The sequence below is a fragment of the Boleophthalmus pectinirostris genome, unplaced genomic scaffold (genome assembly GCF_026225935.1).
Source record: "Boleophthalmus pectinirostris isolate CB_2022bp ecotype Guang Dong unplaced genomic scaffold, ASM2622593v1 HiC_scaffold_12, whole genome shotgun sequence".
NCBI lineage: Eukaryota > Metazoa > Chordata > Actinopteri > Gobiiformes > Gobiidae > Boleophthalmus > Boleophthalmus pectinirostris.
This window is the reverse complement of record NW_026571018.1, coordinates 23,508,741-23,523,016: the sequence shown is the minus strand read 5'-3', so window position 1 is coordinate 23,523,016 and position 14,276 is coordinate 23,508,741. Positions and strand designations below refer to the sequence as shown.

At 39.8% G+C, this 14,276-nt stretch overlaps 4 protein-coding genes across 4 annotated transcripts; 1 reads left to right on the top strand and 3 right to left on the bottom strand.

The window, feature by feature from the left end:
• Positions 1–902: 902 nt before the first annotated feature.
• Positions 903–6,273, bottom strand: chrdl2 (chordin-like 2). The gene is made up of 11 exons (XM_020923142.2): positions 5,951–6,273; positions 5,640–5,752; positions 5,475–5,568; positions 4,909–5,054; positions 4,576–4,669; positions 4,435–4,490; positions 4,023–4,185; positions 3,709–3,897; positions 3,460–3,627; positions 3,033–3,125; positions 903–2,957 (listed from the first exon to the last, which is right to left on the bottom strand). The coding sequence occupies exons 1-11, from the start codon at positions 6,015–6,017 to the stop codon at positions 2,824–2,826; spliced, it is 1,317 nt and encodes a 438-aa protein (XP_020778801.1). The 5' UTR covers positions 6,018–6,273; the 3' UTR covers positions 903–2,823.
• A 46-nt stretch (positions 6,274–6,319) lies between these two features.
• LOC110158607 (zinc finger protein ZFP2-like) lies at positions 6,320–9,923 on the bottom strand. The gene is made up of 5 exons (XM_020923113.2): positions 9,634–9,923; positions 9,266–9,425; positions 8,844–9,062; positions 7,654–7,827; positions 6,320–7,544 (listed from the first exon to the last, which is right to left on the bottom strand). Exons 1-5 carry the CDS (start codon positions 9,778–9,780, stop codon positions 6,535–6,537), a joined length of 1,710 nt encoding a protein of 569 aa, XP_020778772.1. The 5' UTR covers positions 9,781–9,923; the 3' UTR covers positions 6,320–6,534.
• Positions 9,924–10,030: 107 nt separating this feature from the next.
• Positions 10,031–13,204, bottom strand: spag7 (sperm associated antigen 7). The gene is made up of 7 exons (XM_020922991.2): positions 13,049–13,204; positions 12,521–12,588; positions 12,206–12,294; positions 12,054–12,138; positions 11,888–11,977; positions 10,788–10,944; positions 10,031–10,713 (listed from the first exon to the last, which is right to left on the bottom strand). Exons 1-7 carry the CDS (start codon positions 13,131–13,133, stop codon positions 10,598–10,600), a joined length of 690 nt encoding a protein of 229 aa, XP_020778650.1. The 5' UTR covers positions 13,134–13,204; the 3' UTR covers positions 10,031–10,597.
• Positions 13,164–14,089, top strand: defbl2 (defensin, beta-like 2). Its single transcript, XM_055148623.1, has 3 exons — positions 13,164–13,673; positions 13,803–13,914; positions 13,976–14,089. Exons 1-3 carry the CDS (start codon positions 13,616–13,618, stop codon positions 13,995–13,997), a joined length of 192 nt encoding a protein of 63 aa, XP_055004598.1. The 5' UTR covers positions 13,164–13,615; the 3' UTR covers positions 13,998–14,089.
• Positions 14,090–14,276: the final 187 nt, after the last annotated feature.

Here is a 14,276-nt window from a genome sequence, read left to right as displayed (position 1 = left end):
TCTGCTCCTGCCCTCTGTGATGGATCAGACCCTGGCAGCAGACTGGCCTGCTCCATCCAATGGAGAATAACAACACATGCACTTCTGGGCACTTCTCTCCTTGTTTATATATCTATGGAGGTGTATATTGGAGCCCATTACAGTTTCAACATCTGGAGGAGACATCAGACCAATCAGGCTGAGCAATGTCTGTGAGACCCCGCGGAGAGGCAGACACTTAGTTTGGCCCAAAACCCTCATCAAAAATCCTCATTATTCAAGTGTCAGAGCAGTTCACTCTCCACTGCATTAAAGTTGTTCCTTATTGGCGCTTATCATCTAGCAATATTTTTACTCAAATGACCTAACTTTCTAAAGTAGGTTAATTTCCCCCTAGTCAATGTAATATTGGCATAGATCTTCAAGAATATATTAGTATTAAAAGGCCTGACTATTAGTCACATTTTTATTATTATTATTATTATTTGTTATTAAGTAACTTGATGGACTGGTATTTAAATTTTAAAGGTGCACTATTGGTTTCTTTTGGAGGTGGTGCCACCAGGGCTGGGCCAAGCAAGAGGTCAGATCTACTACTAAGATCAAGGTATTTTTTTAAACAATCTCCATGGAGATAAGCAAATGGGGGAGAAAAGTTATAATGTGTATCTATAACAAGGTTCCCACGGTCATGGGAATCCTGTAAAAGTCATGGAAATTGAAAATGTAATTTTCCAGGCCTGAAAAAGTCATGAAATTTGGTAAATTCAATGCAAGTTTTGGAAAAGTCAGGGAAATTTAGTATCTCTTTCATGCAACTAAGCAAGTTATTAGGCTATTATGATTATTTCTGAAAGTATGCAGTATTTTGAATGTTAAAAAAAACTAAAATTCCATACCATAAGGTGAGTGGAAAGGGTTAACATTTCATATTTATTTTCATATTTAAAGTCATAGAAAATTTGCTTTAGGTCATGAAAAAGTCATGGAAAAATTTTAAAATTTTGTCAGTGAAAGAGTGGGAAACCTGCTTTAACATTCAATATTTAGTTGGCTACGTCACCTTTAATTGTACAAATACTGTTACTTGTGTTCACACATTCTCACTCACTTCTGTCTGTAATTGCTAACAGTTGTTATGAGCATGTGGAGGAGAGTTTGCACTTTGACCCCAACCCTTAATTGATAATGGGACTTATTTCATGACGTGTGGTTTCCTGACCACACTCCAATCAGAGCAATTATCATGAACGAGAGGCCATGTTTGTGAATAGCTCAGGTCTCGATAGATTTCGGAAGTATTTTGATGAAGTATAAACTGAAGTTCAGTCGAGCGCCTTAATCAGCTAAGAAAGCAAACACAGCTATCAGGCTTAATTAAGCCAAACCCACTGTGACCTCTGAGCTCTCCAAACCACAGAGCCACACTGCTCATCATGTGCTCAAAACATCAGTGAAGTGACTCCAGTGGTGAATTTGTCTATTTACTGTGTTTATAATGAGATAGATAATTAAAATGTGCAATAATATTGAACAATAGTTAATTAAAATGTTTTGATGAGAGTTTTATTATGGGGAACGATCATTTTAGTGAAGTATATTTGAAGGATCTGATCATTGTAAAAGAACAAAGGGCAGATTTGATGTTTTTGTTGATTCTCCTACAGTCCCATCTTGATTCAGAGGTGTCTCCTATCTGAGCTGTGCCCTCATCTCATTTGAGGCAGATTTATTGTGACTCCCTGCACCCAGATGTTCCAGGTCTGAGCCAAAGCTGGAGCCAGGCAAAATCACACAAGAATCACAAGTACACCAACTGGTTCTGTCCCTTACACAGAGACACAGGGCCACCACAAATCTGTGTCTAAGTCCGTGTTTACAGTAAATGTTTCATTTAGATTGGCAGCAGTGACCCTCTAGAAGAGGGCGAAAGGACTCAAGGAGGAATTTACACAAAATCACTCAAACACAATGATCAGGCCATCGAGGCTGACACATGTCACACTGTTCAGTGTTTTTATACTCCATATGTGCATTTATATCAACACATATGGCAAATTCAGTTGTGAGGGATGCTACCTTCAAAGTTAGAAAAAAAACTCTTATGGTGTATATAAGGGTATAAACATCCCTTTTTGAATCTATGTAAAGAGATATAATAAAATAATATGTGAAACTTGTATTTCTAATTTTGGCATCAGCAATAGTTTATCACACTGTTAAGACCACTATAGTGTTACTAGGCATAGAATCCTAACTTTAGGAAAAACATGAATATTTTAAAACAAATGTCTTAAGTTACCAATCAAAACTAATAAAACAAACAAAAAAAATATGGAGAAGTCGAAGCGTTTCTTGTATGCAATCGTATTCCAGTAAAGCACATAATTGTAGAATGATGCCACACTTCTGTTTTTGATTTGATCACTATGACATTTCATCTCCAGTGGAAACTCAAGTTTATCAGTCCGTCCCGTCTGAGTGCTGCGCTATGACAAAATCTGAGTATAGCAAAGTAAGCCTACATTGACTCAATACTTCTTAGTTTTTAGCACAACTTCCACTTTCATTACAAGATATTTCAGGAATGTGAAATAAAATTCCCACTGGACTAGTTACAACAACAGTGGCTGTATAAAAATAGCCACAGTAGATCTCCATTTTTAATTTTAAGACTTTGTAATCTGAGGCAATATCACTCCCAGAATGAAAAACCTTTAAATTAGGTATCAACTTTCTTGCAATAAATATTCAATACATACAATTTTACATTCAAAACATATGGCCATAACTGTCCACACTCGGCAAGGGCTGTATTTAACCAGAAACGGTGGTCAAGTGATGTTATGGTGAACACAATCCTTCAGTCTGCCTCGGGTTTAAATACTTAACAATCTCCAGTATCCCATCAACACACAATACAGTCTGAGAGGCTTTACTCAGATTTCTTGCTTCTTCCTTGAATCTTCTCCATGTCTCTGAAATACATCGAGGCATTCATATAAGGCTTTAAATGCAGTGAATAAATAAAGATGACATAAGAAGTGTCTAACCTTCGTTGATTGTCGTCAGCAGTGTATGATTTTTTGGATGATCCTTTATATCTTTTCTTTGAACATCCTCCATCTCCATTAGCTGTAAGACCCCTGAAGGAAGTTTTAAACAAAGAAAAACATTTATCAGTCTAACATTACAATGACATAAATACAGGCTATGCAAACTATATTATTGACTTAGCAATTTAATGAGTAAAGGTGGAAATGGTTATGAATTAAAATGCCATGAGCTTCCCTAGTTTGAAAGACTAGCAGCGACTTTGATTAAAATTGCCATTATTCAAAATGTGCAAAAACTAATCTAAATTTATTTTTTGGCCATAGCCCAGCTCTGTCTAAAGTGATTCTTACATAAGTGGCTGCGATTAGACTGTTCTTATGTTATGGTTCATTAGTTTTTCTAATCTTTGTTTGACATTGGTACCTTCTACACTCCTCCACATCAGCACCTCTACTTCACTCTGCCTTTCTGCTGCAATGATCTTCATTCTTTCTGGATTGTCCACATTTAAAGGAGACTCCACTTTATAAACCAGGATAGTGCTTCTATGTCCCATGTGGCACTGCGTCTGGTTGCTTGCCGCTCTAGTCTCTAAGGGTAAGATAGAATATTTAGAATATTTCAGCCAACATTATTTTGGCAAAGACACATGTCTAGGTGGTGGAAACCCACCTGGGCATGTCTTGCAACACTTTCCTGGTGATTTTGTGGGATGCTTGCATGGATACTGGCTGGGACACGTGATGCGTTTACAGTCCTGGAGGCCGTCTGTACAAGTGCACAGGATACATTCCAGGACCTTCCCCAAAACTGGGTGCCAAATGTCTCCATGCGAGTACGTCTTTCCATTGTACAAACAAGCTGTGAAAAATGGGAAACAGCTGAGTGTGCTGCATATGGAAACAATAATTGTGAGGAACATGTCCATAAAATCAAATGTCTATAAAGCGGCCCTTTGTAAACTGCGTGTTTTGACGAAGTCTCACCTCTTTGGTGTTTCCGCTGCAGCAGGATCTTCACGGTGGTCTCCGAGGCCCCTTTGAGGTTGAGTTTACTCAGACTTTGAGGAGAAGTCCTGACCCTGGGCACAGTGGCACGGTCTGGCCACATCCGGGTCTGCTCTCCTGGACACTGGTCCACAGAATGCCTCTTTGTGAGGGCACAATAAACAGTTAGCTCAGAGTGGGCTTTACTTTCACTCCAGAGTGAGAGGGTTAGAAGAGGAGCCATCATCTGTCCTCACCATAAACTTTTACAGCTCTGACACACCAACATAAATCACCAAACCTGAAAGCCTCCTCTTTCTGATGCCTCATCCTCACACATATTTGAAAAAATAAATACCATGATGATAAAAAATACCAATCATAATAGAGAAGACAAACATAGGAAACATACAACGCCTCGGTTGAGTTGTTGGTTTCCGTCTTCACTGGACGCAGAGCCACTGTGATCTGAGAGGGACCATAAACACAGGAGCCCAGGTTATGACTATGAGGAGCAGATGTGTGTGGTTAAGCAGTGAGCGATCTGCAGTACCTTTACACAGCAGGCAGCAGGTGTCTGGAGCTGGCACAGGGGAGGAGCAGGGGACCAGCGGACACGTCTTCAGGCCACAGAAGATGTTCCCATTCTGAAGAAAGTTTGAAGTGTCAATTAAAGCATTTCCCAATTGTAGTGGACACATTGAAATAAATATTGAAATTGTCATTTTACTATTTTGCAATTATAATTCTTTGTTTTATGTGACATCACACTGCCAAATCAAATTCCTAGTTTGTGAATTTTCACAATGGCAACATACCGTGCTCTGATTTATATATATATTTTTTATATTTTTATAATTCAGTACAACCAGTTGAAAGGACTTACAGAGCAGGTGCACAGGACACACTGGTTCCTGTGTCTGGAAGGGAACAGGTCCTGTTTGGTGAAACTCTCTCCTGGTTGGTAAATGGTCCCGTTATAGCGGCAAGTTTTCACGGAGGCCCTGAGAGCAGCGGGGAACTTTGGCTCATCTAAGGAGACACAAGCACCTGAGTGGTTATGGTTTACTGATGTTTATGTGATTGTTTTGAACATAATGGACTTCATTTAAATATACATGAATACAATACAACTTATTCAAAAATGTGTTGCATTGGCTCAGCACTTTGAAACAGAGATCGGCTTTCAACAATATTTTTATCCTGATACAATTAGAAAAAATTTGGAAAAAAATAAATTCATATCTATAGTAAAATGATATATTTTCCAGATTTTTAAAAATTCCAAAGCTACTCCTGTAGACCTACATTATCTTCTTCAAAATATTTCATTTGACAAAAAATATATATGCCACATTTAGGACTTTATGACTTTGCCCAGATCTGTTTACAGTCGGTTATCCAATGGGCAGGGCAAAACCTTCTGACTTCTGCAGCAGAGTCGAAACTTACCTGTGCACCTGGGGCAACACTGCTGTGGCTGCACCACAGGGTTATCACAGGACGGAGCCGGACACCTGATTGTGCTACATTTCACATGTCCCGTCTAAAGCAGACAAACTGCAGTCAGCGCTCGTGACATTTGTCTTTTAACAAACTCATAAAACTGAAGTGTACCTCAGCGCAGACACATCTCATACAATACATTAATCCAAACGGCTCCAAATACGGGTGCCAACTGTCCCCCAGATTGTAAGTCTTGTTTTTAAAAGTGCAAACGACTCCACGACCTGTGCGTCAACAGAGTACAATATTTTACGCAACAATTTCAGACATATTGAATTATTGTGAAGGGGTAAAACAGTCGCTACAACAAAATGTTTCCAAACTACATCAAACAGTCAAGACAGTTAAACTCAAAGATGTGATCAGCTTTACTTAGGTAATCAATTATATAATCTGATAGTAACAGAAGCCGGTAGTCCTACCTTTCCGTGGTTTTAATTCAGCATCTGCAAACCAAATGATGAACAAGAAAAGAAACGCTGGCTTCATGTTTTACATGTGCGTGACAGTGTCTGCAAGGTTCCATAAACGGATATCTGCGGGACACAAACTTTGAGAGCCGCAAAAAGCACAATACAGCGTAGGTCTGTAATCTTCTGTGCGTCAACGCCCCCTAAAGGCGAAGCAAGTGCAAGTAGGTAACGTTTACAGTGGTAAACTCAAGTTAAATAAACAAAATCCTTCTCATAACAGATTAACAAATACAGCAGGCTATGAAACAATGGAATGCAACACAAAATGGGAATTGGATAAAAAATATAATGTTCAAAATATTTTCTTTTTACTTTATATATTTTTTTCTTTATTTCCTAAATTGAAAAACCTGTACAAGACACTTAAAGCTCCAAATAATGCCATCTTTTAACAAACATTGTAATGCATTTAAAACTCCAAAATAACATTTGTAAACAAATACAATTTGTGTAAATCCCTGAGAGATTTTTTTTCATTTAAATAAGTTTATTAGATGTTTTCAGCACCTCATCTGTCTCTGCTGTTCACAGGGTCATTTGTACACACACTTATGCACTCGGAGTGTGCGTCTGTCAGCATACACTTTACCACAGTGTTCACACATACATTGCTTCACTCCTGAGTGCATGTGCATCGTGTGTGTGCGCAAGTGTGCATTCTGCACAAAGGTTTTGTCACACAGCTCACACACATAAGGCCTCTCACCGCTGTGCACACGCACGTGCAGCTTCAGGTTCTGGGGGTTGTTGAAGCTCTTGTTGCAGGTGTGGCAGATGTAGCTGCGCTCATTTAAATGCACGCGTTTGTGGACACACAGACTGCTCTGCTGGCTGAAAGCCCGGCCACACACATCACAAATATAGGGCTTTTCTCCTGTGTGCACGCGCTGGTGAACATGCAGAGCCACTGTGGTGCGAAAGGCTTTAGAGCACAATGAGCAGACATAGGGACGCTCACCTGTGTGGATGCGCTCATGGACTATCAGATTCACTTTATGGTTGAAGGAACGGTTGCAGAAAGAGCATTTGAATGGGTGAACCCCAGAGTGAACAGTCATATGATCTTTGAGAGTCCGAGAGCGTGTGAAGCCCCGCCCACACTCGGAGCATGTGTATGGCTTGGTGCCAGAATGCGAGCGCATGTGGCGGTGCAGGTTGGTCTTGGCTGTGAAGGTGTTTCCACAGACCTTACAGGCGAAGGGCTTCTGCCCAGTGTGGATGCTCAGGTGTCCCTTCAGCTTGTCTTTGTCAGCATAGCCCTTCCCACACTCTGGGCACTTAAAGGGGTAATCTCCTGTGTGTTTGTACATGTGCATCTTTAAGGAGTTGGCCTTATTGAAACTGCTGTCACATGTCGGACATTTAAAGGGCTTGTCCACTGTGTGAGAAGACATATGCACTCTGAAAGCAAACTCGCTGCTGAAGTCTATGCCACAGATGGTGCAGTTGAAGCACCATGTCTTGAGTACAAAAGATGAGGAGCTATGGGCTAAAGTAAAGGTTTCAGGACTTGATCTCACAGAGTCATGCATCTCTTCAGCTCCTGCAAAATACAAGGATTATATTAGAACCTATAGTAAATAGTAATTACATAGTAACTATGAAAATAATAGCACAGACAGACTTTTTACACTGAAGAAATTAAGACTCACTTTCTAAACTAGAATCCTCATTTTCACATTTGATTTTGCTGATGAGATTGACTGGCTCTTCCTCTGACCGGTCTTCAATGAGGTATTCAGACATGTCTGAATCTCTTTGAGAACATGTGTCCTGTGGTTTAATCTTAGATTTACAGAGCTTTGTCTTGTTTGAGTGTGTCCTCTCTGAAACAAAGAAAACGCACAAGTAAAGGACTCAACCCCAAAAAGAAGAGCAAAGCCCGAAAAGCTGAAAAGCACACAGTCGATTAAATTATATAATTATAATGGGGAAGATAGATTTTGGCATTTGCTTAAAAATGTCACACCATTAAAGAGCCATTAAGCCTGAAACTTTACTCCGCCCCTAAGCAAAATCTGAAAAATCCTCCAGAGTGGACAGTGCCTGGCGGGTTGGGGGGAGCAGGTGTGGGGCAGGCTCTGGAGCTATCATTGACAGCTAACTGACAGCCACAACAACTCAAGATGGCATGGGCCGGTGCGCTCCAGACTTTGAAAGGGAGCAGACAGTTGTGCTTGGATCACGCAGTTTCCCTTTTCTCCAGACACAGCGGGACATCGACATCAGGTGGGGCTGAGAGGGGCTGCTCACGTACTGTCCGTAGACTGCCAGTGGCTGTGCTTTTCACGTAATAACCCAACATCTGACTCATTGGTGGCTGTTAGTCCAACCAAAATTCAAATGTACTGGCCATAGTTGATGCTAAAGAGGCCGATACAGACATGGCATTTGACCCAAAAGTCAGATTTTTAACAAATATGCACAAAAATGCCAAAATAATGCCAGGGATAGGTATACATTTCTATTTTAGACCCCTTTACATAGCTATTCAGTAGAAAAAAGTGTTTTTGGCATTTACTTAAAAACTTAAAAGGACCAGTAAAGAAATATTTTTCTTTCACTCTGTATGTTTACAAATTGATAAACTGATTATCTGAATCGGGACTAAAAAAAAAACTGGTTTGATTATCAGCTACATTTGTAACTTCACACATTCTTTAAGTTCAAAGTTTATTTTTCTTTTGACTTCTTTAATGTATGAGCACCAAAACATTGTATTTGTATATTGTGATGCTTGTCTTTGGATCCACTGGATTCAAGGAACAAAAGGATGCAAACCACGCTCATATGCTCATTTTGACCAGTTCCACAAACACAAACTATGTGATGCTTTACTTACTTTTACCAACAGCAGTGAGGCTCCTGTTTTCCGATTTGTCTTGAACACTTATGGCAGGAGTAACCTCTGCATTGGCACAGCCTTGTTCCTCTAATAGCAGACACTCTTGAGAGGGCAGATCTTTGTCAGTTGTCTTGTCATTTGTTCCATAGCAGTGGTCTTCAATAATGGGCTGGCCCCTGCTCATGTTGTCACCTGCACCATATGAATGTTCAACCCCTGAACAAAATGGCACACATCAAGTTAGTCTTTACTGGAGACTGATAAATAATAATACAGTTTTCATTCAATGGGCAATTCCTATCATGCAATTTTTTATTTTTTTTCTCTGTATTGTCTTTTAAATTGAAACATGACAAATATTAAGTATTTATTTACTTAAAATGTATTAAAATGTATTACTTAAATGTATTATTACTCACCCACCCTGGAGCCCTGAAGGATGTAGAGAACATGGGATTTTGTTGGAGGTGGATTGTTTAGTTTGTCCAGTTTTAGTTCTACTGCGACTGTGTCCAAAATACTGAGGATTTTCCCCAAAGCCTCATTGCCCAGAGTCTCCATCACTGAGGCAAACTGCACCTAGACCAGAGTGTTGCACATTGATCACATTATGAATAAATAATAGCAGCACACGTTTCCGAGTAAGTAAGGCATTAACCTGTTAGCTTCTGTTTATTTTATTAGAACGAGGTATTTTTTTAAACTCTCAAATGCTAAATGCATTTCAGAACATTGAAATTTCGTGTGTCTAATAAACAATCAATTTTTGCACGCTTGTGTATTTTACCATGGTGTGTTGTTGGGTGTCTGTATCCAGTCGTTTCACCTCCTCCTCCTCGCGCTTTGTGAGTCTTTGGAGCTCCGTCACAGCCGCGAGCACCAGTCTCTCGATGACCGCAGCGAGCTCCGCGTGCAGGCAAACCGAGGAGCTCATGGTAACATCACAGTCACGCCGAGGCCTTCAGATCATTACTTAAAGAACACTGTTTTACTCTTTTACTACTTTGGAAATAAGCTCAAAGAACTCTTGCTGACGCACAATAAACTGGATACAGGAGAAGCAGGCTTTTCCGGGTTACCAAATCAACTTCCGGTGTTAAACTTCAAGTTATAGCCATAACATACGTATTTTTTATTCTTCGTAAAAAAAAAAAAAAAAAAAAAGGTTTAGACAACATGACAAATGCGTTCGGATTGCTTTATTAAATCTAAATGGCAACAACTGCTTAAATGTGCAACATTTTCAATAATTTAATAATATTCCTACTGCAAGATATGGTGTGGCTTTCAACCATAGACTGTGTCAATTTTATTTTAACAATACTGTAACAGATCAATATCGACAGATCATTAATACACTTAATGACAGCCTTCTGTAAAGTCTGATCATAAAAATGGGCTTTAAAATTGCTTAACACTATGCCTAAAATCTTAGGGTTTTATTTACACAATGCATCATGGTATTAGACTAAAACCATTGTCATAAAACCCTTTAAAAAAATAACATAATACTAAATGTCCAAATACTTCCTATGACCACATTAGTATGAGGACTAGAGAGTGAATGTTAAAACTGGTTAATGAAAGACAGCCACATATAAATGTAACCCACAGTTAAAATTGTGCCACCTGAGAATTCCCCACTAACGACTGTCACATAAGTTAGAATGAATGACTACTGCAGACGAGGCAACCTCACACACACACACGCACACACACACACAGCAGGACAAGTGAGCCACAGTGTTGTCTCAGGAGGTGCTACTTTGTGCCCCAGGGTCATCTTCTCGTCTTTGCCGTTTCTTTGCTCGGATTTCATTCATGGCTTCTTCAATGGAGCGTGTGTCTCTCTTGTTTGCTACTGGTACTGTATGCAAGAATAAAAAGTTAGCCTCCTGAATGATATGTAATTAACTGATTGATTCATTTGCAAATACTTACCGCAGCCATAAGCTCTGTTGGCCTCTAGCGTGTGAGCTGCATCTTTGGCTGCTGAAGTGCCAATAAGGTGACTGTATTTATCTCTGTAGTTGGAGTTGGGGCATGTTTCTGACTTCTCAGACCTTTGGGCCTCAACTTCTTCTAATGCTGCTTGCTCCTGTTGACAGGTAAAATAAATAGTTAACTTTATACTGCTATGCTGACCATTGACGATGCTGCTGTTCAGAGAGCACTAAATTCCTCACATCAGTGAGGACTTCTCCTGGACCATCAACACTACAATCACTGGTGAAGAAAGCCCAGCAGCGCTGCTACTTCCTCCTACTCAGGCGAGAAAATGTATCACCATCCATCATGACCGCATTCTACAGAGGAACCACTGAGAGCATTCTTTCACCCTGCACACAATCTGTACAGCCTTCTGCCCTCCAGGAGGTGGTACAGGGGCCTCCGTTCCCATATCACCGGACTCAATAACAGCTTCATCCACCAGGGTGTTAGGATGCTGAACTATCTTCCCTCTCTAACCACCAGGTGGCCAGGAAGCTAGGAATCTGTGTCTCCCTAAAGAAGCACTTTGGACTTTTCTTTTTATTTTATTATTATTTAATTTAGAAGACTGAGAGTGAGAATGCAATTACAAATTTTCATATGTTTATTTGGAAATTTGACAATAAACTTTTTGAATTGAATATTCTTAAAATGTTTTATGAAAGTTTTGGTTTGTGTATCTGCATCTAAATACATAAAGAAAGAAAGACAAATAAACTAAGAAAAACATAATAACATGTAACTAGTGCCTCCAAGTTTGGCAAAATAGGGCTGTGCAATTCACAGAATTTTCAAGGTGGAGATACAGTCATGTCTATTTGAACTGAGAGTTCTGCAAGTAACTTCAGATGTTATAATGTAATGTAATGTAAGGACACAAGCCTGTTAAAAGCCAGTCTTGTTTTTGTTCACAAAATCAATATTGAAAGCTGTTTTTATTTGCTTGTTTGTTTGTTTGTTTTAAAAGAGGAAATGAAAATGAAAAATCAAGATTGACCAATATGAGGGTAGAATAGTGATTAATCTTTTTGCCATATCAGCAACTCTACCTTTAGTCTTCGGCGTTGCTCTGCTAATTTTGGGTCCCATTCCTCTCCTTTGCGATATGCCTCTAATTCCTCATCTGAAGGGGCAAACTCCTGCACAGTACAAACAGCATATGATTATGAATATCGTCCCTAGATTAAAGCCATGTTTTACAATAGTTATTCAAACCTTCTTAAAAAGCATAACATATCGACTCTCCTCGTCTTCCCCAAATGAAAAAGAGGTCAGCCCGGCCACTTCTGCCACATCATGCCTACAAGAAAACAGCACTGACACAAGATTCTAGAAACCCACTATAAGTCAAGGTAACATTTACTTACAGGATACTTCTTTCTATTTTACCCATAGGGTTGTACTTTCGCTTTTGTTGTGTACTGTCTTGAATAAAATCAGACACTTCTTTTTCCATCTGAAATGAGAAACAAATACTACATCAATAATTTCATAAATCATTAATTTCTCAGTCACACAGTAGTAATTTACTACACCTATCAATGCCATGGGACAGATTGGCATTCATGTGGCTGCTGGCAGGAAGATGATGTTTTGTCAACAACATTTACGCAACAGACATGGGAAAGTGGGATATGAATTACCCCAACTTCCCCCATTTTAAGATTAATTTTGCTACTTACTTTTTTCCTGAACTCTGCTTTCTTTCTTTTTTCGTCTTCCTCCATTTTCTTTAGTTTAGCAGCTTGTTCTTTAACCAAAAATGTGAACATCATAAACACATTACACAGTAATAAAGAAATGCTCACGTTTCATAAGTACAGTTTCATAAGTACAGTGGGATTTGTCCCCAGTATTTAAAATTAGACAACCATGTACGATTGGCTACTGATACTTAGTCTACATATTATTATAGTCTACATATTTTCTCATATAGAGGCCACTGGAAGCCTGTTTTAGATTTTATCTATCTGTTTTACAATCCAATCGACTAGGGAATATCTGGTTATGAAGGGTAGCAGTAGCTAAGTGCATCTTGTAATAGAAGATTCATTGTTGTGTATGTTACTATGTCCTAAGTCTACAGGACATCCCCGGGTGCCAGTGCGGAGTTTACTTTAGCTCAGCTGGTCAATGGCCGTGCTTCCTGGTACCTTAGTTCCTTGCAGCAGTCATCTATTTAAGCCCTTATTTATGTAGCTGGGAATTACCTCTGGCCTTTCGTCGGCTTTCTTTATCGCCGACTGTAGGAGGTTTTTCCATCGAGTTTAAGATCGAGCCTAGAAGGTCCGCCATCTTGGGGATAAAGCAGGTCGGTCGACCCACCACTTTTGTTGAGCTGGGCGCAGCAGTCTGCGCATGCGCACAGAATCACAAGCAGAAGCGTCATGTGTTCATCGAAGTTTAGAGAGCTGATGGTTTACTTTCACTCTCCCTTTAACAAACCGATTCCTTCAACGATAACAATTGTATTATAAACAAATCTGCGCACAGTGTAGGCTATTATTACACCTGGGCTGTTGGCCCTTTTATTACACGTTGTTACCTAAAAAACATACTTCCACTGTTGGGTTTGACTTTTTTCTCTGAAATGCATGTGTTTTATGATATGTGCATGATGTAATAACAACAGAGCCAGCCATCCAGTGATTTGTGTTTGTTAGTTTGTTATTGTCATTGAGACAGAGGCATGGACTCCTCCCCCATTTGAAAGGTGTATAAATGCAGCATGAGCCTGCCATTCCAGCAGCAAGTCTAAAAGCTTTATGTAGCCCAACATGAAAGGACTAAGCTTTGTTCTCCTTGTGCTTCTTCTGATGATGCCAGATGGGGAGGGTAAGCAATATATATGACACTGTGAATCAGTTTGAACAAAGCAATATTAAGCAACACTAAACAATAACCAGAAAGTGAATATTTGGTTCAGTCAACATTTCTGTTATTCTAATATCTGTGTATCTGCAGGTACTGATCCAGAGATGCAGTATTGGACTTGTGGGTATAGAGGACTCTGCAGACGGTTCTGTTATGCTCAGGAGTACTTTGTTGGTCATCACGGTTGCCCTCGCAGATACAGGTAGAGCAGATTCTTCTACCCAGTCAAGGTGGATTTAAAAATGTCCACATCATTTACTTAGGTGCTGTGCCATACGCGCCTAAAAGCCTCGAGGGATGGTGATGCGGCTCAAGATGAAGCTCATGATCAATAGGCTCTGCCAAACACACCTCAAATAAATTGGTGAACATTTACAGTTTGCATGTCTTCATTTCTATTATGTTGGGCTGTCTCTTAGCATAGTTGTGTTCTCTCTAGGTGTATAGGTAAATCAGGGGAGCTGTATTGGGTTTGGCATGCTTGCACACTGCACTGTCCTGGGAGACAATGATGGTCAAGTGACTGACCCAAACAGCTGTGATGGTACAGAGGCTTTGTGAATG